This window comes from Citrus clementina, unplaced genomic scaffold, assembly GCF_000493195.1.
Source record: "Citrus clementina cultivar Clemenules unplaced genomic scaffold, Citrus_clementina_v1.0 scaffold_6, whole genome shotgun sequence".
NCBI classification, from domain to species: Eukaryota; Viridiplantae; Streptophyta; class Magnoliopsida; order Sapindales; family Rutaceae; genus Citrus; species Citrus x clementina.
The window spans coordinates 23,311,991-23,336,903 of NW_006262139.1; the positions used below are offsets into that span (position 1 = coordinate 23,311,991).

Below are 24,913 nucleotides of genomic sequence, written 5' to 3' on the forward strand. Positions count from 1 at the left end.
ATTCTGAATGGACAGGCTGAAGTTCTAAAAACAGGGGGAAAAAACAAAATTAAGATCAAGAATAGTTCAACAAATTTCACAAAGTAGATAATCTTCATCCCCGATAACTGTTGAAAATGCTTCATTAAGCAGAAATAGGAACATGTAACCCAGAAAATGTGTGAAGACAGCATGGCAAAGTGCACGAAACCCGAAATAACATCTGCTGGCCCACTGGTCGAGTGCAGACACTCGATGCATAAACATAAGATACATAGATGCTCCGCTGTGGATCGACTGAAAGGTAGTGGTTAGACTCTTGCAGCCTCTTTTCCATCCTGCTGAAGCATGTATTCTTTCTTCATTTCTTCCAGGACAGCATCATTTGTGCTTCAGAAAACAAAATTGAAACATTATTAATATTTCCAAATCACGAAGGTAAACTAGTGTATTTCTCTCACAATATTCAACCATAGCCCAGGTGATGATCTTTAACATAAATGTGAACTAGCAGTGAGAATTGCAAATACTCCATAAAATCATATGCGGCTCTTCTAAATTCCAATTTCCTCAAAAAAGGTTGCTAAGTGATAAAAAGATGCAGCATTACGAACCAGCATAACCACTTTGGAAACCATGCTAGACTTGTTTTTCCTGGCACTAACCTTACAAAGTATCAATGTTTATGATGAAACACATGAAGATCCAACTATAAAACCTACAATAATTTATCATTAAATTAAAAATCTCTAGCTGATTTGAGTTATTAGGATACAATGTTGTTATAAGTGAGCTAAAGAGACGCAGATTGTGGAGTTTACCCTAATGGATCAATAAAATAATATCCCAAATCATTTTCCCAATCAACAGGATAACCTGGACTAGAGAAATTCTTTGTTGTGTATCAATTTATACCAATAGGGCAGGACAACCACATCACCAGATCTTCATATGAACACTTCAATAACCTAATGACAATGGGCCATTGCCCCACTGCCCTATTTAACATTATGAGTCATCATCTGATACATAAAAAGAGTTGAACTTCTAGTCCACAGCAATCACTTTTATGGAAAGATTTTAAACTAAGTTTTGGGAATGATTCAAAGCAGCACTTAGGCGCTACACCATTGTCTTCAAAAACACCTGAAACCGCTCAAATACTTTCCCATAAAGCACTGCAAGTGAATTTTTGATCCAAACAGCAAGTTTCGAAAAAAGTTACCCATCTGATAATATATAATTCGGAAAAATTACTTTTGTTTATTACAGGTAAATACTAAAAACACACAAAAACAAAAATTTTTGACAATGTGGTGAGCAATACTAAACGTGCCCTAAAGCAGCTACTGATCATTCAAACATTCCTTTTAATTTGAAATTACACATATAGCTGGGACGCAATGCAACTTACTATTGGTGAAGGCAATTGTTTAGTTCTTTAGCTTGTTCGCGACACTTCCACACAACTGAAAACGTTCTTCCGGAAGCACATTGAGCATACTTGGAAGTGTACTGATCGCACTCTTTTAACGCCTTTGCCTTCATTTTACTCCGTAAAGCTAACATATAAATTAAATAAACGCAACCCGTTATTATTTTTTAAGCATCAAACTGGAAAAAATAAGGAAAAAAATATAATTCATTAGGGTTTCAGTAATAGTAATATAATCAACATTAGTAATACCTTCCTCGACTTTCTTCTTCACGTGATTCTCACGTGCCTCCTGAACGTATCCCATTAGTGATTTTGTTTGTTGTTAGTTTGCGGAGACGAAAAAGCTGTTGTGAACTGGTAAGAGAGGCGTCAGGCGGGTGTCTGGCTTTGAGGAGGAAGATGATGTGTGAAGGTCCCATTTGCCACTTCTGTCACCCGCGGCAAGGGACTACCCTTTGCGTGCTTGGGCTTTTCATGGGCCTCACTCAGGAACATAGCTCGGGTCCAAGATTAATATCAAAGGAATCATGCTAAATAGCCCCTCTAAATTACTTAAGAACCCTATCTCCTCAGCAACAAGACCAATTATTTTCTGCAGCTTTTTCACAAATAAAATTAAAATTTGAAACAAAAGAATCTCAAATTTGACTCCAATGATAAATTTAGCCCTAGTTGCCAATGTAGGAAAACACATAATTTTATGCCATGTCTATTCAATGCAACTTTTTTCATAGTTTCAAAAGTCATCACCACAAGTAATAAAATTCTTTCTATAGGAAGAAGACTTTTTCTTTTATTCATTTTATGTATTTTTTTTGGAAATGCTTTTTATGAGAATTAAGAAGACTTTGTTCAAAAGCTGACAGGGTCACAGGGATGAGTGATCATTTCAAACTTGTTATAATGGCTAACTTTAATAGTTTAATTATTCATTATGATGGGCCCACAGTGACAAATTTTCCTTTGGTTTTTGCAGTTTTTTTTTCCTCCTTTTTTGGTATCAAGATTTTCAAGTAATTAGTTTATCAAATAAAATAAACTAAAATTATAAATTATTTAGTTTATATTTTTTACTGATCAAATTATCTCTTAGAAATAATAATCACGAGATACATTTGCAATGAATATATAATAGCAAGAATGAACATTTTTTAAATACAGAAGTAACAACGACAATCTGTGGTTTAAAAAAGTCCATAAATATATGCTTAATTTTTTATTGCATATTAGTAACTTGTTGTCGAAGCGAAATAAAATTAAAAATCAAAAGAAAAAACTGTAGATCTTGTGAGGCTCGTTGGTAACTGTAGAGAACAAAAACACAAAAAGTAGGCCCCCAAAGTAGAAACAACAATTACGGCTTCAATGTTAAATTGTGTGTGGGTGTGTGTGGGGTTGACGGTCAACGCCAGCGTGGCTGACGTCCAAGGCATCAAACTTTCGCGGAATCCCAACAGCTGTCGCCTTCTCATTGGACCTCCTCTTCTCTTCGCACTCCCAAGTCCCCACCCCCACCATTAATTTTGTTTATTTATTTAACTAGCCCCCACCCCCGCTACGCTCTCACTTTCGATTTCTTTCTTCTCTAAAATTCAGATCGAATCCGTATTCCCAAACCTTAAAACGGTGCGTTTTGGTTCTTCTGTAATTCGACTGCGTTTAACAGATTTTTAGATTTTAGGACTTTTGTTTATTTGTTAATTTAATTTTTTTTTGGGATTTTTTTGTATGAGATCTGGAGATATTGTTCTGTTGGCCTGCCGTTTAATTTTTGTTTGACTTGATTTTAATATTTTTATGATTCGATCTGTTGAGATTTGATAGGTTTATTGTCGCTTTTTCGTTTATGAAACATGTTTGGTAGCATAGAAAATTTCAGAAACCGAGAGAAATTGATTATTTGGCTTTTTTTTTAGAAAAAATTAGACTGAGTGGTAGATATTTGGAAGTAGTTCGAAATCTCTATTTCAGCCGTATGATGCTTGATTTGACCGAACGCTTTGTAGCTATCTTTTCCCTGATCTGTTTGTTTAGCATGAAAATGTTAGAAATGAAGAGAAAACAGATCGTTTTGACTAATCAAGCTTTTTGAGACCGAGGGATGGAGATTTGTTTTTAAATTAGTTGGAACTGTTGTTTGAGCTATATGATGATTGATTTGGCCAATTGATACGAGTATTTTAATTTAGATCTCTTTTGGTTACTGAGAAGTGAGAACAGTTTGGAAGAAAAAGTTGTGTGCGTGTTAAGATCTAAGTTAAATGAATTAGAATAAGTGAACACTCAGAATGATGTGCTTTTTGATGATTTAATTAGTTTACTATATTAGAGAAGCAATGATACTGACTTTTTGATTAGCGAGGAAATTGTGGAAAACAGAAGGATCTCATGTTTTTACTTACGTATAATAATTGAAATTAAGAATGTTTCTTTTAGAAGTCTAGAAGTGTCACTTAATGGGCATTTGTGAAAGGATCAGGATCCTCTCATGATCTGAGCACTCCTGATCTTTTACAGATTTTGTGCCACCTGTGTTTTAGTGTTAGTGGATGATTAGGATTTAACTACTTTTTTTTTTTTAATTTATTAACTACCAATCATATAACAAAATATGCTCATATGAAAATCAGATCAGAAGAGAATCTTGATCCTTTGTGAAATCCTTACCTAAGAGAAGTTTGATTTATGATCTGGTTGGTTCTTGTTGAGAAAGCGGTGTTGAATTGTGTGGGATAATTCTCGTGACATGGATCTTATATAAAACTAAATTACCTTAAGTGACAAGTTTGTTTGCTCAACCGGTCTTAGCTAAGGTCTCAAAAATTTCTTTTGAAGTCTTTTTGAAACTGCTGTCTTGATGTATGTGAGATAAGTTGCATGTGCTTTTTAAGTAGAACTTCATTGTAAGATGTGACTACAGAATGGGATCACTGATTTAGTGGGATTTTTTTCTTTCAGTGGAACTAATTTGAGTCACCTTACTGAATTACATATCATATTAATACAGCTAAGATGTCGCCTACTGATTCTTCTCGCGAGGAAAATGTCTACATGGCCAAGCTGGCCGAGCAGGCTGAACGTTATGAGGAAATGGTTGAGTTCATGGAAAAAGTTGCAAAAACAGTTGATGTTGAGGAGCTAACCGTGGAGGAAAGGAACCTTCTCTCAGTTGCTTACAAGAATGTGATTGGGGCCAGGAGGGCTTCATGGAGGATCATCTCTTCGATTGAGCAGAAGGAGGAGAGCAGGGGAAACGAAGACCATGTCTCAGTAATTAAGGAGTACAGGAGCAAGATTGAGAATGAGCTCAGCAAGATCTGTGATGGGATTCTTAGCCTCCTTGAGTCTCATCTCATTCCCTCTGCCTCATCGGCTGAGTCTAAGGTGTTCTACCTGAAGATGAAGGGTGATTACCACAGGTATTTGGCTGAGTTCAAGACTGGAGCTGAGAGGAAGGAAGCTGCGGAGAGCACTTTGTTGGCCTACAAGTCAGCTCAGGTGGGTTTAATGTGCCTTGGTCTTACATATGCACTCTCTCGTTTACTCTGCGGCATTGATAGCTTATTTAGTTTATCTATCATTGATGTTCATCCAGGATATTGCTTTAGCTGAATTGGCCCCTACTCACCCCATAAGGCTGGGACTTGCACTCAACTTCTCTGTGTTCTACTATGAAATCCTTAACTCACCAGATCGTGCATGCAATCTTGCGAAGCAGGTAATGGTTGCTGCTTTACTTTTTTTCTTTCTTTCTTTCTTTCTTCTTTTGGATAATCCAAGAATAAGACGTTGAAAGGTATCTGATGGAAGGAATTTGTGACCCAAATTGAAAAGTTGAGATTGTCATCATTTTTTTTGTTTTTGTTTTTTTGTTTTGGGGGGGGGTGGTTCTTTTACTAAATTTGTTCTATGTTTACTTTGCAGGCTTTTGATGAGGCCATTTCTGAGCTTGATACCTTGGGTGAAGAATCATACAAGGACAGTACATTGATTATGCAGCTTCTCCGAGATAATCTGACACTTTGGACTTCTGATATCACTGTATGTTCTCTTACTCCTACTAGTTAGTTGGTCCAAATGCCCAAAACTTCCACATTTCAAATTTATCTTGAAACCTTGTTGCACTTGGCTTGTTCGTTGTCAGAAAATGCTATGTGCACTTTCTTTGTGCATCGTCAGAACTTGTTAAGTAACATGATTGACAGTGGACCTAAATTGATCACTGATCTCATTGATCAATTTTTTTTTTTTTTTTTGAGAAGCTCGTTGATCAAAGTTGTACTTGAACACATGAGCTCTTGTTAGCTCTTCTATTTTGTTAAGGTCTGTTTCTTGTTTCTGATGTCTTGGATGTTATTGATTTTAGGATGATGCTGGAGATGAGATTAAGGAAGCAGCATCAAAACGTGAATCAGGGGAGACGCAGCAGTGATGAATAATGAGTTCAGTTCATAGGATATGTATCTGTATTTTTATCTTGTGGCTTTTATTTTACATGGATGCCATGTGGGTTGTTTTAGCAGGATATTCTCATGAACTGATAATCTTGAGTGTTGGCTGCACTTAGGGTTCATGTGTTCCAACAGATTGTAAACTAGATTTAATTATTGATGAGAAGTATTTGGTTTGGGTTTCATATGTAGTGTTTTCAGTGCTATGCTAAACTTTAGAATTGAAATTACCCATTTTTGTTATATTTAATTTTAAGATTTCACATGTTTGGATGAGTCCAATGCTGTTACCATTGGATGGATAAATTTTTTTATTTCCTTGCCTGAACATGGGCGTCTGTTTATTTATTCATTATGGAGTTTAGGGCTAGCCCACAATAAAATAATTGGTCCTTGGCATACAGCCGAGGCAATATTGTGCTTCTTGTGTAAGGATTTGCCCCGTTGATGTTACATTAGTCTTTGGAATCATCTGAAGCTATTTTGTTCGATAGCATGAAGAATGAGGTATATTATGGTTGACGTTATTTAATGGTGCCAGTTCCCTGGGTGCAGAGTAGGGCTTCCGGCAATCATCCACTGCTTGGACACATTTTGGGAATTTCGGGATAATTTAAATCTACGGATCTTTTTGTGAACTTTATAATTGAGTAAACGGTGCTTTTTGTTAACTCTGGCCATAGGTGCTCTGGGAACTAGCCTGCTATTAACATGAACTGATTCAACCTGCAGCCCTAAAATCCAATGCTATTGGGATGCAAATATGCACGTATAACGTACTCGAAGTATACAATTTTTAGATATCAAAATAATTTGTTGCCGCACGTTCTCCCGCTCCCATTCGTGATTGGTGTTTGTCATTTCATTTATGTATGATGCACTGAGCTGTGCGAATTGCAACTGGCTCTGTGAACGCCCATACCACAAGTGCAATATACTAGTTAGTTGAAAATGTAAAAAGTGCATTGGTGACAAATATGTTCTGAAAATAATTAAAAATTTGATGCAAATGGGAAATGTGCTTTCCGCAAACACAAAAATGAAGGTTGATTTTCAAAGAAGCACTGCCTTCGTTTGTAATCGGCCACTTCGGGTTAAAAAGTTACAACGCACAATGAATCAACCAAATGGCGGCATCCAACTGCCCTCTTTCTGCCACATTGCCTACCTCCACGCACGAATGATAAAAATAAGTAACACAAATATTAGAATGAAGTTATCAGGCAGTGATCCCTCGAATCTAATTCGACAACTTTATGCACTGAATACGCACTAAACCCTCTCTTTTACATATACATACGTACGTACGTACGTACGTACATGTATATTCGTTATATAGTTATAAAACCCCCAACCGCCCTTTTACACTACCAATTCTGCTTTAGAGTTTTGACTGTCAAAAGTCATGGCTTCTACTACGTCCATTATTGCTTGGTCTGTCTCTCTCTTGCTCTTTAGCTTCTGTTTCTCTGTTTGCTGCCACGATAACTTTTATTTAACACACGATGCTTGTGCTTGTGTTTGCACTTGTACTTCAGGGGCTCGGGGGAAGATGGGCAATTGGGAATAGGAAACAACGAAGAGAGAGAATGGGTTTGCGTTGTCAAAGCTCTCGAGCCTTACAAAGTCCGCTCAGTTGTTGCTGGTAGCCGTAACTCCCTCGCCATTTGCGACGATGGCAAGGTCACATTTCACCACTTCAATTCCGTTACCATTACTACCGCATACCCTTTGTCTTTTTTTGGTCTTAATTTTTAGGTTTATTTATTTGATCAGTTGTTTACTTGGGGGTGGAATCAGAGAGGGACATTAGGTCACCCACCAGAGACCAAAACTGAAAACGTTCCTAGTCAGGTTAACGCTTTATCTAATACCAAAATTGTTCAGGTAATAGATTCTTTGTTATTTAGTTACTTCAAATACTTGTTGTTGGCATTATTTATGTAGCTTCAAATTGAATATGTAAGTTTTGGGTTCTTTGAATTTTAGGCTGCTATTGGTGGATGGCATTGTTTGGCTGTTGATGATCAAGGCCGTGCCTACGCCTGGGGTGCGAATTTTGTTATCCAATCTTTATTTTCCTTTTGGTTGTTTATTGACAAGATATAAGAATATGAAGACTTTGAATAAATTTGGCGGCACTTGGTTTATTGTCTTAATCTGAAAACAGGTTCTCAGAATCAATATACAACTTAAAACTTTTTCGATATAGATTAGTTTTTAATACTATCTCATAATAGTGAAAACAAATCGTTATTGTTTTAGTATTTGAGAGAATTCTCAAAAGTATATATATATATATATTTTTAAGAAAAGAAATGTGTATATTCCTTGCTTTCATGACAAAGAATTTTATTTGGATTCTCTATCAAACAGGCAGTCAGATCTTCAACTGCACTTTAAAGTAATGCAGTAACGCATAGATTCAGAGCAGATTACTTTAATTGTTCAGCTATTGAAAAGAGAGTTAGATACTTTATTTTTATTTGAGGGGAACTAGTGCAGGGTGAATGTAAGGTTGTGATTTATGTTGATGCAGGTGGTAATGAGTATGGACAGTGTGGGGAAGAACCAGAGCGGAAAGACGATACTGGTAGGATTTTGAGGAGGGATATTGTAATTCCTCAGCGCTGTGCTCCAAAACTTATAGTTCGCCAGGTGATAATCTCATATTAATTAATTTGTCTATGTTGTTGAATGATTTCAGTCACTTGGTAGGATCCCTTTGCTTCCTGTTTCTCCACTACTTCTATGTATATGTTTCAAGGTATGAATTTCCTGATTATTGTTAATATGAGGTTTTCTAGCATATACTTGCTCTTTTTGCAAGATTCTTCTACCAATTCGTGTTTCAGATCCAATAATATATTTACTGAGATATTGAACATATTTTTTTATTAGATCCAATCATTCTGTTGCTTCTATTTCCTGTAACATGTCCTCTTGCCTGGTGGAAAAATCATCTACTCATTTATCTTGAAATTCAAGAAGATATGTTGGTGCCACCCATCTTTATTTACCTCATGTTATTGGTGGGAGCTTTTTTCTCTCTATGTTGATATTCATCTCTTCATTTCCACTTATTTATTAGCTTAAATTTACCACACTCTCCAGACCTGTCCGCAGAGCATTTTATTCTTACACTGATTAGTTTTTTGCTTACAAAGCTTAAAAACCGATAGCATTAACTCTGTGATCACATGATAGAAAACTAGTATTTCTTGCTAGTGTTGTTTATATAGGCTTTTAAAATGTCAATGCATAACCCATTTTCTTTTTCTCTATTGCTTATATGATAGGTGGCAGCAGGGGGCACTCATTCTGTGGTGCTCACACGCGAAGGACATGTATGGACCTGGGGTCAACCATGGCCTCCTGGTGACATGTATGCTTTTGTTGGATTTAATTCCAACCTTATTGTTTTGCTGCCTTTTCATCATTCCATCTAATCGTTTTTATAGATTGTACCCTGATTACTCGCTACGTGCTTGTAACTAAATCTTTGTTTTCATATTTCAGAAAGCAAATATCAGTTCCTGTACGAGTACAAGGTCTTGAACAGGTGAAGCTTATTGCAGTTGGGGCATTTCACAATTTGGCTCTCCAAGAGGATGGAGCATTGTGGGCATGGGGTAATAATGAATATGGACAACTTGGAACAGGGGATACCCAACCAAGATCACAACCTATTCCTGTCCAAGGGCTCTCGGGTCTTACTTTGGTGTGTTTTCCAGTGTCAAATTCCTGGTTTTGTATCTGCATGTGGCTTTCTATTACAATACCGGAAGTTAGCCTGATATATAGACTTTCTCCACCAGTAGTTCCAACATACTCATCATCATTTTTTATTATTAAAGTGTCATCAAGATGAGGATCATGTGGTGAATCTTTTCTGTATGATGACAATTAAATGACAGCATGTATGCTTGCAGTTACTTCTCTTTTTTAATATAGTCTGATTGGCTATCTATATGCATGTGCTTCTAGGTTGATATTGCTGCTGGAGGTTGGCATTCTACTGCATTAACTGATGACGGAGAGGTATTTGTATTTTGTTGTGCCTTTTTTGATTTGTTGTTGATTGTGATCTAATTATGTGTTCTTTTAAGGTTTATTCATGGAGAGCTTCATTATAAGTGATAAATTGACATATTGATAACCCATCCATGTGCAGCTATGAAAATATTTGGTTTTCAGATGGTGACATTTATTTCTTTGGGACCTCAAATTTTCAAATGAGAATAACATTCTATGTCATGATTCCTTTTCAGGTTTATGGTTGGGGAAGAGGGGAGCACGGGAGGCTTGGATTTGGGGATAATGACAAGAGTAGTAAAATGGTGCCCCAAAAGGTTAATCTTTTAGCTGGCGAGGACATTGTTCAGGTACCATCTATGTTTAATTCTGATTAGGTTGGTTAGATTGAGGAGGTGTTTAAAATACAGTGTTAGTTGACTAATACAGTTTGGAATGATGGGATAGTGGGGGATCATCATTTTTATGAAATTTCTCATAGGTTGATCGTTCCTTCAAATGCTACAAGAAATAGATACCATAGCATTCTAGAACATGTACCCATTTCTTGCTTTTTGAAAGAATTTTTGAGGTTGTTAACTTATTTATCATCCAGGTGTCTTGTGGTGGGACCCACTCGGTTGCTTTGACACGTGATGGGCACATATTTTCAGTGAGTGTTTTCAACCTTTATTTTCCATTTTACATTCTTGGTTTTAGGAGGAACTGTGTAAAAATGGTGAAATGGTGCTGACACGTCAATATAAATAAAGGAAGTGCAGGAGTTTGGGTTAGGCGAATTATGATACTGAGTTTTGTTAAATAAAGGCGTATACATAATAACTGCCATCATCTTGTTGATAGAGGGATTGCAGATTTTTTTGGCTTATCTTGAGGAAGGTTGATGTGAAGAATCTGTTCCCCTTTTAGGTTAACCTTTAAATTTGAATTCTCATTATCTAAACTTTCTAGTGCAGTGATTACATGGGGACATGTCCACTAGTATTATTTGATCACAATTTGTTTAATTTTCTTTTTCCTATTAATTATCCACCAGAAACTTGGTTTACATTCTGTTCAAAGTTCACATCAAAAGAAAATCTAAGTCCTGGCCTTCAATCAATGATTTGATTATTGTTTAACAATGATAATCCATCATTCTTGATGACTGGTTTTGGTATTGGCAGTTTGGACGAGGTGACCACGGACGTCTTGGATATGGAAGGAAAGTGACAACTGGTCAGCCAATGGAAGTGCCAATAAATATTCCAGCACCAAGAAATGCTGGTGATGGAGTCGACGGACGCTGGATAGCTAAACTTGTTGCTTGCGGGGGACGCCATACTCTGGCAATAGTAGAATGGCAAACTGAGGAATCCAAGTAGTTACTGTATGAAAATCTCAATAACAAGAAGAGAGCTCTTTGAAACTAAATAAATCCATTTATACTCTTGATATCAATATAGCGAGGACAATTTTGATTCACTTGTGGGCGAATACTTGAGTCACCGACTTTGTTTCCCATGTTATGCATGTCACAAGTTCTATGATGAGTTGCATTTGGTATTTATGGTATCATGTTGGGGTTTTCCGAAGATGATACATTTTGAGCATGGAGATTGTAATTATTGTGGTTTAGGAAACAAATATCTATAAACACATAGAAACTTGTAATTGGGTTCGTAGCCTAATAGTGGATTGGCGCTTTCAAAATGAGTGTATGAGAGCCACTTCCAGCTCTCATAGAGTCTCTTCCCCTTTTTCCCAAACCAAATAATAGAGGGATTTTTTTTTTTTCCCGATTTCCGGATGTTTTTAGCGAAAGTAGATTTCTGTGTTAGACTTGTTAGAATTTTGGGTTGTATTGGGATCTAGGTTCTCCATAGACCTCATATTATAATATAGAAAAAAATTACAAAATTTCCTTTCAATTTGACTAAGAAATACTTGCGCCTAAACTCAATAGGAAAATGCTATGTCATGAGAGCTGAGAGAATGTTGAGAGACATGGCAGCACAAGCTGTCGTTTCGCTCTCTCTCATTCGTGACACTTATTTAATAATAAAATAATTATAAAACAGTGAAAATGACAAGATCACATGTTGCAGATCACTTTTTTTTCTCTCTTAACAGCATTCTTCATTGAGTCCTGCTATTTGAACTAACGGACGACAGAAACGGCAGCGCCCACTGTCGTTTCTGTGGGTCTCTTTGTCTGTTGCTTTTTTCATTTAAAAAATAAAATAATCAAAAGAAAATATTAAAATAATAAAAAGAAAACCAAAAGTAACGAAAATGAGATGACAAAATAAGAAAGTTGACAAAAAGCTAAAATCGCCATTATCACTCAAACTCGACGAAGAAGCCAAACCAAACAAACTCAACTCGATCTGCATTTGTATTAACAGAAGAAAACTGAAGTAAAACCACAATCAGTTTAAAAAATTAAATTAAACATGGCACGTGAGTGAATATAGCATTTAACAATATGAACACTTTTTTACAATCAATTTTTCTTCTTGTCCTCTCTCTCTCCATCTCTCACCTCTCATTTAACGTGAGCCATCTGCATTTAATAAGGAAAAATCAGTTCTCTGTCCTCTCTATCTCTCTGCATCTCGCTTATCACATAGGCAAATGGCTGCAAATGATGGGGATGAAGTTGCAAATCAAAAGAAAAAAAAAAGAGAAAAGAAGCAGCTTGGCGAGAACAAGAAGCGGGGATTAACGAAGTGCTACTGTTTCCAAACGAGGAAAATGAGTGGAGGGGGAGTAAACTAAGGAAAATGAGTGGCTGGGGAGGGAGGAGATATCGTATAAGGAAAATATAAAAAGATGAAATTTGACATGCTTTTCATTTCTAAATTCTTTATTTTATTATTTATTGTGGGCCCACGCAAAACTAAAAGAAGACTAAGGAAACGCGTGAAATGGCAAGCCCATGCTGCGTTTTTGTCGTCCTTTAGTCTTCTTTTAGTTTGTTTATCATTTTCCTTCTTCATTAGGCGTAAAGCTAACTTCACACGCAAAGATCACATACATCACCTTTTTTTTTTCTCTCTCTCAATTCAGTGGCTACTCACTAGTTAAGACTGAAAGCTTTCAAAAGAGATAGAGAAAAGAGAGCAATTGAGCAGAATAAAGAAAATTGTATTACTCGCAAAGTGTTTATAAGAGAGTTTACAATAGCCATTCACTTCTTTACTCCAGTCAACGATAAGAGAAGAGAAGCTCGAGAGGGAGAGAGTGCTATAGCAGCAGTGCCAAGAGAGGGAGAGAGGCAAATTAATCCAAGCATCACTCTTTTTTTTTTCTTTTTTAATGCTGGCTTTTTTTATATTTAATTTTTTTATTACTTATAACGCTGAGAGAGGGAGAGAGGTGAAACGACAGCGTCTCTCAGCCTTCTCTCAGCGTTCTCTACGTTTAACACTACTACTAAACTCAATAAAAAAGTAGTTACACTTTCCTCCTATGGTTTAGCTAAAAACCACTTACACCCAAACTTTATTAGTTGTTGTTACACTTGCGTTCAAATAGCAGATGGAGTCGCACTGCTGAAAGGCTCATAAGCCAGAGTCAGGGCGGTGTCATAATTAGTTAATAAAAGAACCAAGCATGGACCAGTCCAAGATACAGCAACTGACTTAGTAGTGAGATCACAGCAAATGCTTCCAGTGTTTGCTGAAAAGTCATCATCAGTTATTTAGACAATCAATCCTTAATCAGTTTCCTCAGGATAGTACTTTTCATGCTTTCTGGAAACAACAAAAGAGCTTCAAACATATCACTCACTCAATTTTAGAAATATCCTCTTACCAGGCGTTTTCCTCTGTGCCCTCCTAATATTATCTCCTTGCAGACAAAGCTGTAGGAGAAGAAAAATCAAAAACCCATTTAAAATATATATATAATACTTCAGGCTTCAGCTGTGTGTGTGTGTGTCTGTGTGAAAATGTTAATTTAGGCCGCCGGAGATATGGATGGCATGGCAAGATAAATACCCAACAGCAATAGCTGTGACAGACCAGGAGAGGATTGCGAGAGAACTTGCAGCAGCTAGGCTCTCACTTCGCCATGCACGAAGATGCATAAGCCCTGCTGTCACTGAGCAAACCCCAATGGCTCCGGTGGTCAAAGCAAACGTTAATAAGAACCATGTTGACGTATTGCCACCCAAATCTTCAAAAAAAAAAAAAACTTAGCATAATTGTTTGATAAACGGCGGAGTGAATTTTTTATTTTAAAAAAAATGAAAGAAGAAGAAGAAGGAGAGGAAGAAGAAAGGAAGTCGAGGAGCCTACGGGGGTGATTTTGTTCACCATTGATGTATTTGTTAAGAGACCAGGCAGCTAAGCCAAGAATGATCAAATACACTACAAAGTTGACAGCCAAAAGTGGGCTGACAAGGCCTCTACCAACTCTTCCAATCGCCATTAATTGCTTGTTAAAGGCTCAAAGCTCAAGCTAGAAACTAATGAAGACAAAAGCGGTTCAATCAAATTATCTGAACAAAGAGAGTCGAGTTGAGATAGTTTCTTGTTCAAGGGTTTACAGACACATGCGTCCGCCGGCCTGTTGAACGGTGCATTTTCCTTAAAGTGGAGGTATTCATGTGCGGACAAATTAGAGGAGTTTTTGATGACTCTGATTTATTTGTCTTCACCGTTTGATGCTGCTGATGAGATTAATAATATTTTGATACGTGGAAGACATGCATGATTTCTCAATTTTGCATTTGCTTCTCGTTGTACCGTAAGTGAAGGTAAATATAAAATACAATTACCCCCATAATAAAACTATATTAATCTCACTATGAAAGTTTGATATGAAAGTTTGACATGATCTAGCAACGGTCATTAATCTTTGGTCATTTGGGTTGGGGGGGTGGTTGGTTTAAATTAATTTTTAATTTTGTGCGCCAGCTCTTCACTCTACGAAACTTTTATGCCTGAATAAAATAAAATCTGATAGTGTTGTCAGAAATGAAAGCAAAAATTTACTATGTACAAACTAAATTTTTTGCTCTAAACATACATATTTGTCTAGCTGCCATTCTACATAAAGATGTATAAAGCAAGACTCTCATTTTGTTACATCCTGGTATTTATCTAATATCTAATGTTTCTGATTTCATCTTAATGCTAGTGTGTCGAGAGGAGGTTCAAAAACGAAAATAAAAGAGCCTAAAATGATAACAAAGATGGTGAACACCATAAGCGATTTGCAAGGATTGGCATATTGTCTAATCAGTGTTATTCCTTCTTCCTGACTATTTCTTGAAGAAGCATCACTGAGTTGTACTATAGGACATGTCAAAAAGCCGTATATTATACCAGTACAAGCTGCTCCGAGGTGTGCCCTACGGTAATTAACAACGAAGAGGAGTTATTCATTAATGGGGAAAAAAAAGAAAGAAAACAATAGTCAATAGCAATTTTTTTTTATTTTTTTGGGTTGAGTATGACTACTAGCTAGAAAAAGATCAACTTGATTTTTCAGAACTTTCTTTGGAATGTTATTTTACTGATATGACAATTTTTAGTTTACAGGTCATCTTATTAAAATGCAGTCATTCACACTCTTGGCATGTGAAATGGAATAAAGTCATTTAAAGTGTTTTCAAATAACTGAATCCATCAGAGGTCTTACCACGTATCAACTGGCCCGAAATTGCTTATTATGAAGCTTAGAGCCGTAGAAAGTATCGCCTTCTGGAACATTCTCTCTGATACATCCTTGGCAATCACATCTTTGTTCTGGAACTGATAAATAAGCCAAGCTCCAATTATGGCAAAAACAGGTCCCTGCAAACATGAAAGGTGCATCTGATTGACTGCTGTAGCATACACTAGTATATGGTTCTAAGTGACCTCGGTAAAAGATCAAAAGATACCATAATGAGTACATAAGTAGCTATGTGTACTCGGAAATATAAGCTTGATGTTGTAAATGGAGCTTAGTCTTTGTCCCAAATTCACAATATGTATGCAATGTTTAAGATACCTATCTTTAGCCTGTTGGAGTGATTCGATATGCAGCTAATGTTCAAAGGAATTATATACACTTATCTGAATTCAAAGCCTTGGAGTGTTTCTATATGCAGCTAATGTTTAAAGGAATCATATACACTTATCTGAATTCAAGCATTATTCCTAACCAAATGGGGTCACATACCTGTGCAATAACACCTCCAGAAGAGGTGTTAAGGAACCAATGTATATGATCCATGTTTATGAGCAAATGGATGAAGCATAAAAGATGTTATGGAGCAAAGAAGGAAAAGAATAATGGAATGATGCCTACCGTCCCACCAACAGTTGGCTCTGGTGTATGAAGGAAGCTTGTCAAGTTGCCAGAAATTCCTCCAAGTGTGTATATCAAGAAGAATGTAAATGGTCCATAGCTCTTACATACTTGAGGCCCAAAAGTAAGAAGTGCCCAGCAACTAAGAGCTACGTGAAAAAGCCCCGAGTGCTGCATTTACCATGTGTTCATGAGGCAGAATAATCGATAGCTCAAAGCCAAATAATGAGGTAATAGACTGTGCATAACATAAAATCAAGCTAACACTTCTCATATGAAACATGACATGAGTTCAATACTTGTGCTTACAACAGTAGAAAAAAGTTCATTATACATAATGCTTTGCGGACATGATATATGATCCCAATTTTCATAATTATTGGCTATAATTTTCAGCAACAAACAGAGCACAGGGGTTGTAAACAATCCTAGTTCCTATGGAAACTATAAATTTCCAGCTTTGATGGAGAGAATTATTCTGTTCAGACAGATGAAACAAATGAAAGTAACATGAATTTCAAAGAGTGATGCCTCTAGTCCAACAACAACCAAAATATCAATCCTTAATGAGTTATATCGAACTGATTTCACACTGTTAGCTAAATGCAATGCAGAAATGGTAACAGAATGGGAACACGAACCCCATTGTCAATCTTGTACCAGAAACATTGGTGTCACTAGCCTCCACCACTCGCCAACGAGGATCAACTCGTTTATCTTTGCACCGTACAACAATGGGAGTGAAAAAAACCCAAATTCAGAGTTCCTTATTGGGCTGGCAATCTCAAACAAAAAAACTGCAATATCTATAGAAACCAATATACTTCTGCATGCAAAATAAAGAATGAGGAAGCATCAGAAATGGATTACCATGTACATTGTATCCAACATGAAAAAAACAGAAGATAAAGCAATGTCAGACATAAAAAATGACTAGCTATGTCAAACATAAAAAATGACTAACACTTGCCAGTGTCTTACATTAAGTAGAGATTGGAGGTTTCTTCAGTCCGCTGTAAAGCCAGATCCCTCTCTAAACTCCTCACACCATCCTTATTTCTCAACTCCCTATAACCTTTCAGTTTTCCCATGTAACCCCTTTTAGAACTTTTGCTGATGGATAATTGTGCCGCCACCAGATTCCTTTCTGTGGTTTGGTCATCAAAAGTAGAGAATTTTGCATCTGAAAGTAATAAATTAGAGCGCATAGAAAACAATTTTAATTCAGTATTTCCTATGAGTAAAGTAATAAAAATATATTAGATAATAACCGATTGAAAAGATAAAAAGTAATATCTTCTGAAGCTAAAAGAATAATATCATGGACTCAAAACTTTTGTAAATAGGTTAATGACATGAGAAGAAAATTGAAAAATTCAGTGAGCAGAGAAATTTTTGCAAGGATGCTACTATTGATTATATACTTGTAAAGAGCTAGTCCAATAATTAAGATGGCAATTGTATAAAAAAGTGGCAACCTATGTTTACCTGTGTTAAGTTTTCCCAGATAAGCATCCAGAGAATCCAGTTCTGTCTTTGCATCTATTTCCCCACTTCTACTATGTAACTCTTCTATCTCGCCAGAAGACTCTGAAGAATTCTGAATAGAATCGTCCTTGAGTTTAGCTAAATATGACTCTAAAATTCTGATTTGGCACTCACTATCGCTAGATTCAGCTGCACAGCACACCATCCTCAAATTTTCTTTTGTTGAAGCTTTCTTAGAAAAGGATCCTACATGACTTGTGATGTTACTCATCTTCCATTGGACAGGCAATTCAGCAACATCCTGCTTAGGATATATTGAACGCCATCTCTTGCACATGTAATCAGAAGTTGAAGAGAATCTAGAGTTCTCTGTGAGGGAAATGCAGTGACACTTGAAGCCTCTCTCATTTTGTCTTACTATCTTTGGAATAGGAAGAAGTTGTTCTTTGGATGGAATTTTGCAGCATAGCTGAACCATAGCCATGCAAAGCTGGACAAAGAATCAAGCAGTACTGTATGAATAATTATCGATTTAAAGAAAGATGTAAACAAACTGCTCTACGATGTTAAAGAATTAAACAGACTTCAAAATTGATCAGTTTATAGAAGAAAAGGAAAAGGCAGAAAGGCAAGCTATATCCCTTCAACATAATTGAAACTGCTGCAGTCAATATTTTACTGTCCTAACACATGTAAAAACCAGAGTTTAGAGCAGTGCAATCGCATTGTATGTTTGAGGTTTAAACAAATACTTCAGATCCACTAAAATAAGTTTAATTAAGCTAGACAGTAACTTTTATCTATGGGTAAAACAATTAGCTCAAATATATACATAAAGTAGTGAATCAGAATGAAAAAAAGTTTGCATGACGGTGCTCCACAAACAACATTTCGACTAAATGATCAACTTCAGAAATCCAGGAAGCTCTACAACAACCAATGGATGATTATCTGCTTACGTAAGCGTATTTATGCATAAATATTTGTGTTTGTTAAGGTTACTGTCATCAGTTTTCTTAAGCAAACAAACTTCACAAACGCAGAAGTGCTTAGAATTGCAGACCCAAAATAGAGTTAAAAGAATCTACAGCTGCGAAAAAGTGGGACAGCTGCGTGCGTACGTACCTTTATACAAACCGAATCCTAAGGTGAGATTTGAGCAAAGATTACAGGCAAAGACGGGCTGTACTTGAGAGTACTGCCATTAATGAAGCCTCTGAAGACAACGTTGTTGAAAGAATAGTGAAATGAGAACGTCCGTAATAACGACTTGAAATCTAATAAATCCCGCCTTATCTATGTTGGCCCACTGGGCTGTTGCCACGTGTTGCTAACCCAATCCCGCACCTTGTATTTTGAGTTGTGATAGGCTACAACTAAGATTTGCGTGGACCGCACTTATATACCCCACCCGGTTCAATCGCAAAAAATTTCTTAATACACTCCGACAAGCAAATACGAATATGCCGGTGTTGTCAAACTCAAACCTTTCCTGATTATAAAACCGTCTCAGTCACTCACAATCTTTTTCCAGACAACGTGAAGTAAGTATCCTTCCAACAAATATTTCTATAAATAATTTAAATTATTAAATATTATTTATGTGAGATACACGTATACAGATTTTTTTTAATATGACTTCTATGAAATCATTAAGCATAGATTGATTTTATATAATATCACACGTCGTTTATATGTTCATACTAGAAATCATTTATGTCCTAAAAGTGTAAATGACAAATCATACGTATATCATTTAAAATTTCTGACAATTCATCTATTTTTTTTAACTTATAAACGGTTAGAATAAAAAATTTTGCAACATGTCATCTATTTTCTGAAACAATAAATGGCATGTCATACATTTTCTGTAAAATTGTACGAGATGCCATTTATATGTTGAAATTATAAATGATAAGTCATATACTTTTTACACCAGTGAGAGTCTTAAAACATGTCTTCATCTATGTCATGAATATATAAATGACAAGTTGCAACGTTACATAATGTTTCTTACTTTAGAAGGCTTCAATTTATTTCTATTTTTATTAAGAAGACAAAAAAAATTTCATCAACTCAACTTTATGTTTTTCTTATCTTTGGAACAAAAATGAGATAATTTGATATTACTAAATGTAAGAGTGTAATTTAAATATAGTCAATTCATAAGAGGGTAATTTTAGATTTTTGTCTTCCGAAGTTGTAAACAACATGTTATACATAAATTTTAAATAAAAAATTTTATTTGTGACAATTATTATAAAGTAAATAATTTTAAATATATGATAATTATTAAATTAATGTTTATACATTTATTTATTTATAGTAAATTTAATTAGTTAAGTTGAATTCTGTAGTGGCGTACAAGACATGCATGCCCTAATTGTAAATATCTTTTTTTTTTCCTTTGTAAATATCAATACTTAAAAAAGAAAAAAAACGTAATTGGCCATTTTAAGTTTTATTGTTCAACTTTACTCTTTGATTCAAATATGGTCAAATACAAGGGTTTCAAAGATAAAAAAAAATAAAAAATAAAAAAATCGATCTATCTGGATTGTGGGAGATCCGTGATAAATTTACAAAAATAAAAATATTCGTTTGGCGGTCCACAATCCCTCCCATTCGCACATTAGATTTTCTCTCAAATTTCTCCCGCCATTTCAACTCAAAGAAGAGGGAAACTTTGGAAATGATTCAAAATAAGGTCCAAATGAAAATTTAGGCAAATACGTTCGTCGTCTGAAGAAGCGAAGCAGAGCAGTGTTGCCAAAAAGTGAAAAACACTTTCAGAAAACAGTTTTGAGAAAATGGCTGTAGCTTCAAGTTCTGTTTCCAAAGACAAAGCCGCTGCTGCCAAGAAGGAGAAACAGAAAGAACCTAAGAGAACTAATTGCCCAGGGGTTCGTCTTCACCATGGCAGAATCTACGATTCTGAGAATGGAAAAACATGTCACCAGGTTTGTTTGTTTCTTCTTCATAATTGAGATTGAGTTAGTTTGTTTTAAGTGCTGTTCGTTGGTGGGGAAATGTGGGAAAATGAAAGTATAGCATTTCTGAGCTCTGTTTCCTGTTCCGTTTGATTGATGAGAAAGCATGGCTCCAACAAAGTGGATATTTTAGTGGTAGTCCTCTTTTTCTTTCTTTTTCCAATGCTTCAAGTAATTACCGACTTTTCAATCTCTTTTTCTGTTTGGTTAGTGAGAAAGCGTGGGAAAATGAAAGAAAGTGATAGATAAAAATCCATTAATAAATGGGCTCATTAATAAAGTTAGTTTGTTATGTTTGGAGAGTAATTGTGATGGGCTCGAGCAATTTTTGGCTTTTTGCCATATGGCTATGGTTTTACTTAATTGCTTTTCTTTTTTTCTTGTGAATTATTGTTATTATAATTATTTTTTTCTATATATGTTGGTTGTTATGAATCTTTGGATTAAATATTTAAGGAAGATCCATGGTAATTGTTTAGGAAAGAATTGAAGTGGAATGCTGAATGTTGTTTTACCAGTATTTTCTTTTGATTGATTTTTGGTGGTATTCATTGTGTCTAATTTAATGTTGAAGTGCCGGCAAAAAACAATGGACTTTGTGGCAGCTTGTAAGATTATGAAAAAGGATAAATATTGCCCAATCAAGTTCTGTCACAAGTGCCTATTAAACAGGTTAGATTTGGTGTTGTGATCTTTTACACTTTCTTTTGAATTGAATACAATTAAGTTAATTAGCATGCATTTTTATGAAAATGCTTCGTTGGCTAATACAAAATTTTGTTTGATGCTGAATTAGATACGGAGAGAAAGCAGAGGATGCGGCTCTGTTGGATGGTTGGAATTGCCCCAGGTGTAGAGGCATCTGCAATTGTAGCTTATGCATGTAAGTGTGCAATAGCATAGTTGTTCTGGTTAGGGTTGATGTTGATTGGTATTGCTAGTGATTGAGCAGGTCTAACAGAATAACATGGTTTTAGGAAGAAAAGAGGTCACCAACCCACCGGTCAACTAGTGCAAGCAGCCAAAGCAACTGGGTTTTCATCAGTTTCTGAAATGCTTCTAATTAAAGGATACGACAATTTGGACCAAGAGAAGAAGATTGCTAAAGATGTGGCAGCTTTACCGAAAAAGTCGCTTACTTTGAAAAAGGCAATTAAATGCACTTGTTATTTTGGTAGCTTTATTAATTGCAGCAAATCTCGGTTTTTAGGGTTTCTGGAACATGCTCAGATATAAGTTCATGCTTTTGACAGGAGTCTGAAGCTGCTTTGTCGAGGAAACCAGGAAAGGAAAATTCTTTTGACAGAGACTGTGATTCAAATTTGAATTCTCGGAATTTATCACAAACCTTGAATAAAGAGAAATCAAAGAAGATGAAATGGGAAGGATTAAAGGAAATCCCCAGTATCAATGGGGACGATGGTGTCTCTTTGAGGATGAAGAGCCCAAAAAAGCCGAGGGTTTCTGAAGAAATTTCTGAGAAAGAGAAGTTTAAAGTTTCGGAGGAGGTTTCTAGGATTGACAAGCCAAAGGAAGAAGGGGAGAAAAATGAAGATGGTCTTGGGAATCTTGGGGGCGTAAAAGCTCTAAATTGTGTTAAAAATGCTGGTGTTGGATCCAATTTAGAGGCAGTTTCTGAATCTCGCGGTGTTAACAAGTGTATCACAGAAGTTCCATTGCCTCGGAGTGCCACTTTAACAACTGTAGCTGGAGCTGAGATACCTCCCGAAGATGTTGGACATGCATTGCAGTTCTTAGAATTTTGTGCAGCTTTTGGAAAGGTATGTTTAAATGGGGATTTTTAAGGGGGAAAAAGTGGTGTAATACTTGTTTGTTCTTATGATAATAATGGTAGTCAAGGATAATTCAACTTTAGCTTAAGTTTGATGTTTGGTAGTTATAAGAATAATAACCTCTTAATACGTGATTACTAACATCAGGTATTTGTTGATATCATGCTTCTAGAATCATTTCAATTAACGGTGTATTCCTTCAAAATGCCATAAAATAAACTTTCCATATCCTTCAATTTACTGTTGATTTAATGGAGCTATTGATGTTTGTAAATGCTTCTGAAACCAAATTGTTCGCTAATAATTTTCATTTTAAACCAAGCCAAGCATTCTCTAATTTGGCATTTTTTTCCTTCTCATGCTCGTAATGCATTAGGTTCTGGATTTGAAGAAAGGACAAGCTGAATGTATTATTAGAGAATTGATGGGTGGGCGGAGTAGGCGCCGAGGGCTAGGCTTTCCAATGGTCCAAATTCATATCCAATTGCTGTCTTTGATCCAAAAGGATATGGGAGAAGAGTACTAATCAATTCCCTAGTAAATTTAGTGTGCTCTTGATTGCTTTTTGTTGAATAGGATTGTATAGTAACTATTGAATTGTACAGTAACTATCTGTGTTTTTACTGTTTAGGTCTCCATTGAGTTCAACAAGTGGAAAACATTCATGGTTGCAGGCTCTTAGCAAATGTGTCTCTAATTCCAAATGTCCATTGAATGATATACCTTCTAACTGTTTTGATTGTGGAGGTGATGGATATCATCAGTTAGATGGGTCAAAAAAGCTTAAGCTGTTGAATTTTTTATGTGATGAAGCTCTAGGCACCACGTAAGTAAGCAAACACATAATGCCAACATTTTGATTTCATCTCCAGAATTTTTCTTTCTTCAGTGTATGATACATCGCTTTGAATTCTTTTAAATTAAATTCATTTCAGAGCGCTGAGGAATTGGATTGATGATCAAAATTCAGAATTTGTTGAAAAAGTGAAGGAATCAAGAGAAAAATTTGTTGCAGCAAAAGAAAAGGTAACATGAGGAAATTAATATTTTGGTAAAGAAGTAACGCCTGTTATTGCAGTGAGTTGGGTGTAAAAAAGATTTGTTAGTGCAGGAAAAAAAATTGAAGCAAAAATTGCAAGATGAGGTGGCCAAAGCAATTATCACTAATGGTGCTCCCTTGTCAATTTCTGAGCATGAAGCTATTGTTTCAGAGATAAAAAGGAAAGCAGCTGAAGCACATTCTGAGATGACAGAGGCAAAAGGCATGGCTTTCAAGAGTAAGTTGAGGATTTCTGGTTTTAGTTCTTTTAAAATCTCATAAACTGTATCTGGATACTTGTTCTATTTACTTTTATTATTATAAAGACTGCACGTGGTGAAGTGGTTTCATTTATGTTTTCTTGAATTGAATCATGGTTTATTTCTCCTAGAAGCTGTTATTTCCAGTTACCAATTAGTGGTGTCAAAGATGGTAATTCCAATGTAGAGAAAGATTCATGTCTGTGTTTATATTGTAGAGAAACAACGATCTGATGCTGTTAGAACGGAGCCTATTATAAAGGAAGACAATGGCTGTGCCTTTTGGAGATTGAAGGGCTATAATGGTGGACGGGCTATTTTGGTTCAAGGTCAGTTTAGATTAATATTGGACTTGTATGGATGATTGAGTATATGAATAGGTTATGCATATATATTTAAAATCCTTCAATGACCAGAGGTGAATGGAACCCCAGATGCAGTTTCACCCAGCGAAAAATGGTTTGCCTATGATGCTGATCAGGTACCAGCAGTTGAGAAATATCTCTCTTCAAAAAGGTTAGTACATTGTTAGTTATATGCTAAATGGAAAACTGATTTGTTGGTTTTTTTTTTTAAAAAAAATATTATATCAGTCCAATTCATCGGGAAGTATTCAATGCAGCTACATATTTGGCTTTTGTTTATTCAGTGATCTACTTACATAATGCAAGAATGAAGGATTATAACTTGTGCTGTTCTTGTTTAGTTAATATGTTTTATCACTCTGATCTTCTTTCCCTTTGCAGGGAAAAAATGCTATGAGTGAAAGGAAAAAAAAACGTACTCACATGCAATTGCTAGCTTTGAGCCAGACTTATAGATGCTTCTAATATTTGATTTGTCAGATCCGGTGTCCGGAGCAATTGTGATCTTGCATTTTGGTTTTGATTAAACAGCTCAGCAAGGAAATCTTGCATCCTCGCAGGTACAGAGAACTGGCTAGGAATGAGTAAAAGCTTGTACAGTAACAGAATTGGTATTAAAATTTTGTATTTTGGATCCAAATTTTATGTGTTTGGGTTCATTCTAAAGATTAATATCGTTTACATGTGCTGATTTGTATGATTCAGTTAATATGGGTTAGCGGATTTTCGATCTAGCTGCTGAGATTGTTGTATGTACTAATACATTATGGTTCTTGATGAACAATTCAAT

The 24,913-nt window shown here is 35.8% G+C and overlaps 5 protein-coding genes across 10 annotated transcripts; 3 read left to right on the forward strand and 2 right to left on the reverse strand.

The window, feature by feature from the left end:
* Positions 1 to 49: 49 nt before the first annotated feature.
* Positions 50 to 1,854, reverse strand: LOC18039932 (uncharacterized protein DDB_G0275933). Its single transcript, XM_006430733.2, has 3 exons — positions 1,667 to 1,854; positions 1,394 to 1,541; positions 50 to 369 (listed from the first exon to the last, which is right to left on the reverse strand). Exons 1-3 carry the CDS (start codon positions 1,719 to 1,721, stop codon positions 291 to 293), a joined length of 282 nt encoding a protein of 93 aa, XP_006430796.1. The 5' UTR covers positions 1,722 to 1,854; the 3' UTR covers positions 50 to 290.
* Positions 1,855 to 2,945: 1,091 nt separating this feature from the next.
* LOC18039933 (14-3-3-like protein A) lies at positions 2,946 to 6,137 on the forward strand. 2 transcript variants are annotated; one of them, XM_006430736.2, is made up of 5 exons: positions 2,946 to 3,043; positions 4,376 to 4,915; positions 5,013 to 5,135; positions 5,342 to 5,458; positions 5,784 to 6,137. In XM_006430736.2, exons 2-5 carry the CDS (start codon positions 4,430 to 4,432, stop codon positions 5,847 to 5,849), a joined length of 792 nt encoding a protein of 263 aa, XP_006430799.1. In that variant the 5' UTR covers positions 2,946 to 3,043; positions 4,376 to 4,429; the 3' UTR covers positions 5,850 to 6,137. The 2 variants fall into 2 exon arrangements, with proteins under 2 accessions (XP_006430799.1, XP_006430798.1); XM_006430735.2 differs by having other exon boundaries at positions 4,425 to 4,915.
* Positions 6,138 to 7,078: 941 nt separating this feature from the next.
* LOC18039710 (ultraviolet-B receptor UVR8) lies at positions 7,079 to 11,343 on the forward strand. The gene is made up of 11 exons (XM_006430737.2): positions 7,079 to 7,302; positions 7,407 to 7,551; positions 7,645 to 7,755; positions 7,858 to 7,918; positions 8,408 to 8,526; positions 9,168 to 9,253; positions 9,388 to 9,589; positions 9,856 to 9,909; positions 10,140 to 10,253; positions 10,499 to 10,555; positions 11,070 to 11,343. Exons 1-11 carry the CDS (start codon positions 7,274 to 7,276, stop codon positions 11,265 to 11,267), a joined length of 1,176 nt encoding a protein of 391 aa, XP_006430800.1. The 5' UTR covers positions 7,079 to 7,273; the 3' UTR covers positions 11,268 to 11,343.
* Positions 11,344 to 14,778: 3,435 nt separating this feature from the next.
* LOC18039539 (RHOMBOID-like protein 9, chloroplastic) lies at positions 14,779 to 18,908 on the reverse strand. Its single transcript, XM_006430740.2, has 7 exons — positions 18,802 to 18,908; positions 17,677 to 18,166; positions 17,170 to 17,371; positions 16,849 to 17,014; positions 16,189 to 16,359; positions 15,535 to 15,689; positions 14,779 to 15,244 (listed from the first exon to the last, which is right to left on the reverse strand). Exons 2-7 carry the CDS (start codon positions 18,158 to 18,160, stop codon positions 15,016 to 15,018), a joined length of 1,407 nt encoding a protein of 468 aa, XP_006430803.1. The 5' UTR covers positions 18,161 to 18,166; positions 18,802 to 18,908; the 3' UTR covers positions 14,779 to 15,015.
* A 1,340-nt stretch (positions 18,909 to 20,248) lies between these two features.
* LOC18039540 lies at positions 20,249 to 24,913 on the forward strand. Of its 5 annotated transcripts, none has more exons than XM_024181447.1 (12): positions 20,249 to 20,636; positions 21,241 to 21,338; positions 21,463 to 21,549; positions 21,644 to 21,815; positions 21,920 to 22,447; positions 22,836 to 22,978; positions 23,091 to 23,285; positions 23,395 to 23,485; positions 23,571 to 23,736; positions 23,977 to 24,087; positions 24,175 to 24,274; positions 24,505 to 24,913. In XM_024181447.1, the coding sequence occupies exons 1-12, from the start codon at positions 20,487 to 20,489 to the stop codon at positions 24,518 to 24,520; spliced, it is 1,857 nt and encodes a 618-aa protein (XP_024037215.1). In that variant the 5' UTR covers positions 20,249 to 20,486; the 3' UTR covers positions 24,521 to 24,913. The 5 variants fall into 5 exon arrangements, with proteins under 5 accessions (XP_024037215.1, XP_024037212.1, XP_024037213.1 ...); XM_024181444.1 differs by having other exon boundaries at positions 24,604 to 24,913; XM_024181445.1 differs by having other exon boundaries at positions 24,684 to 24,913.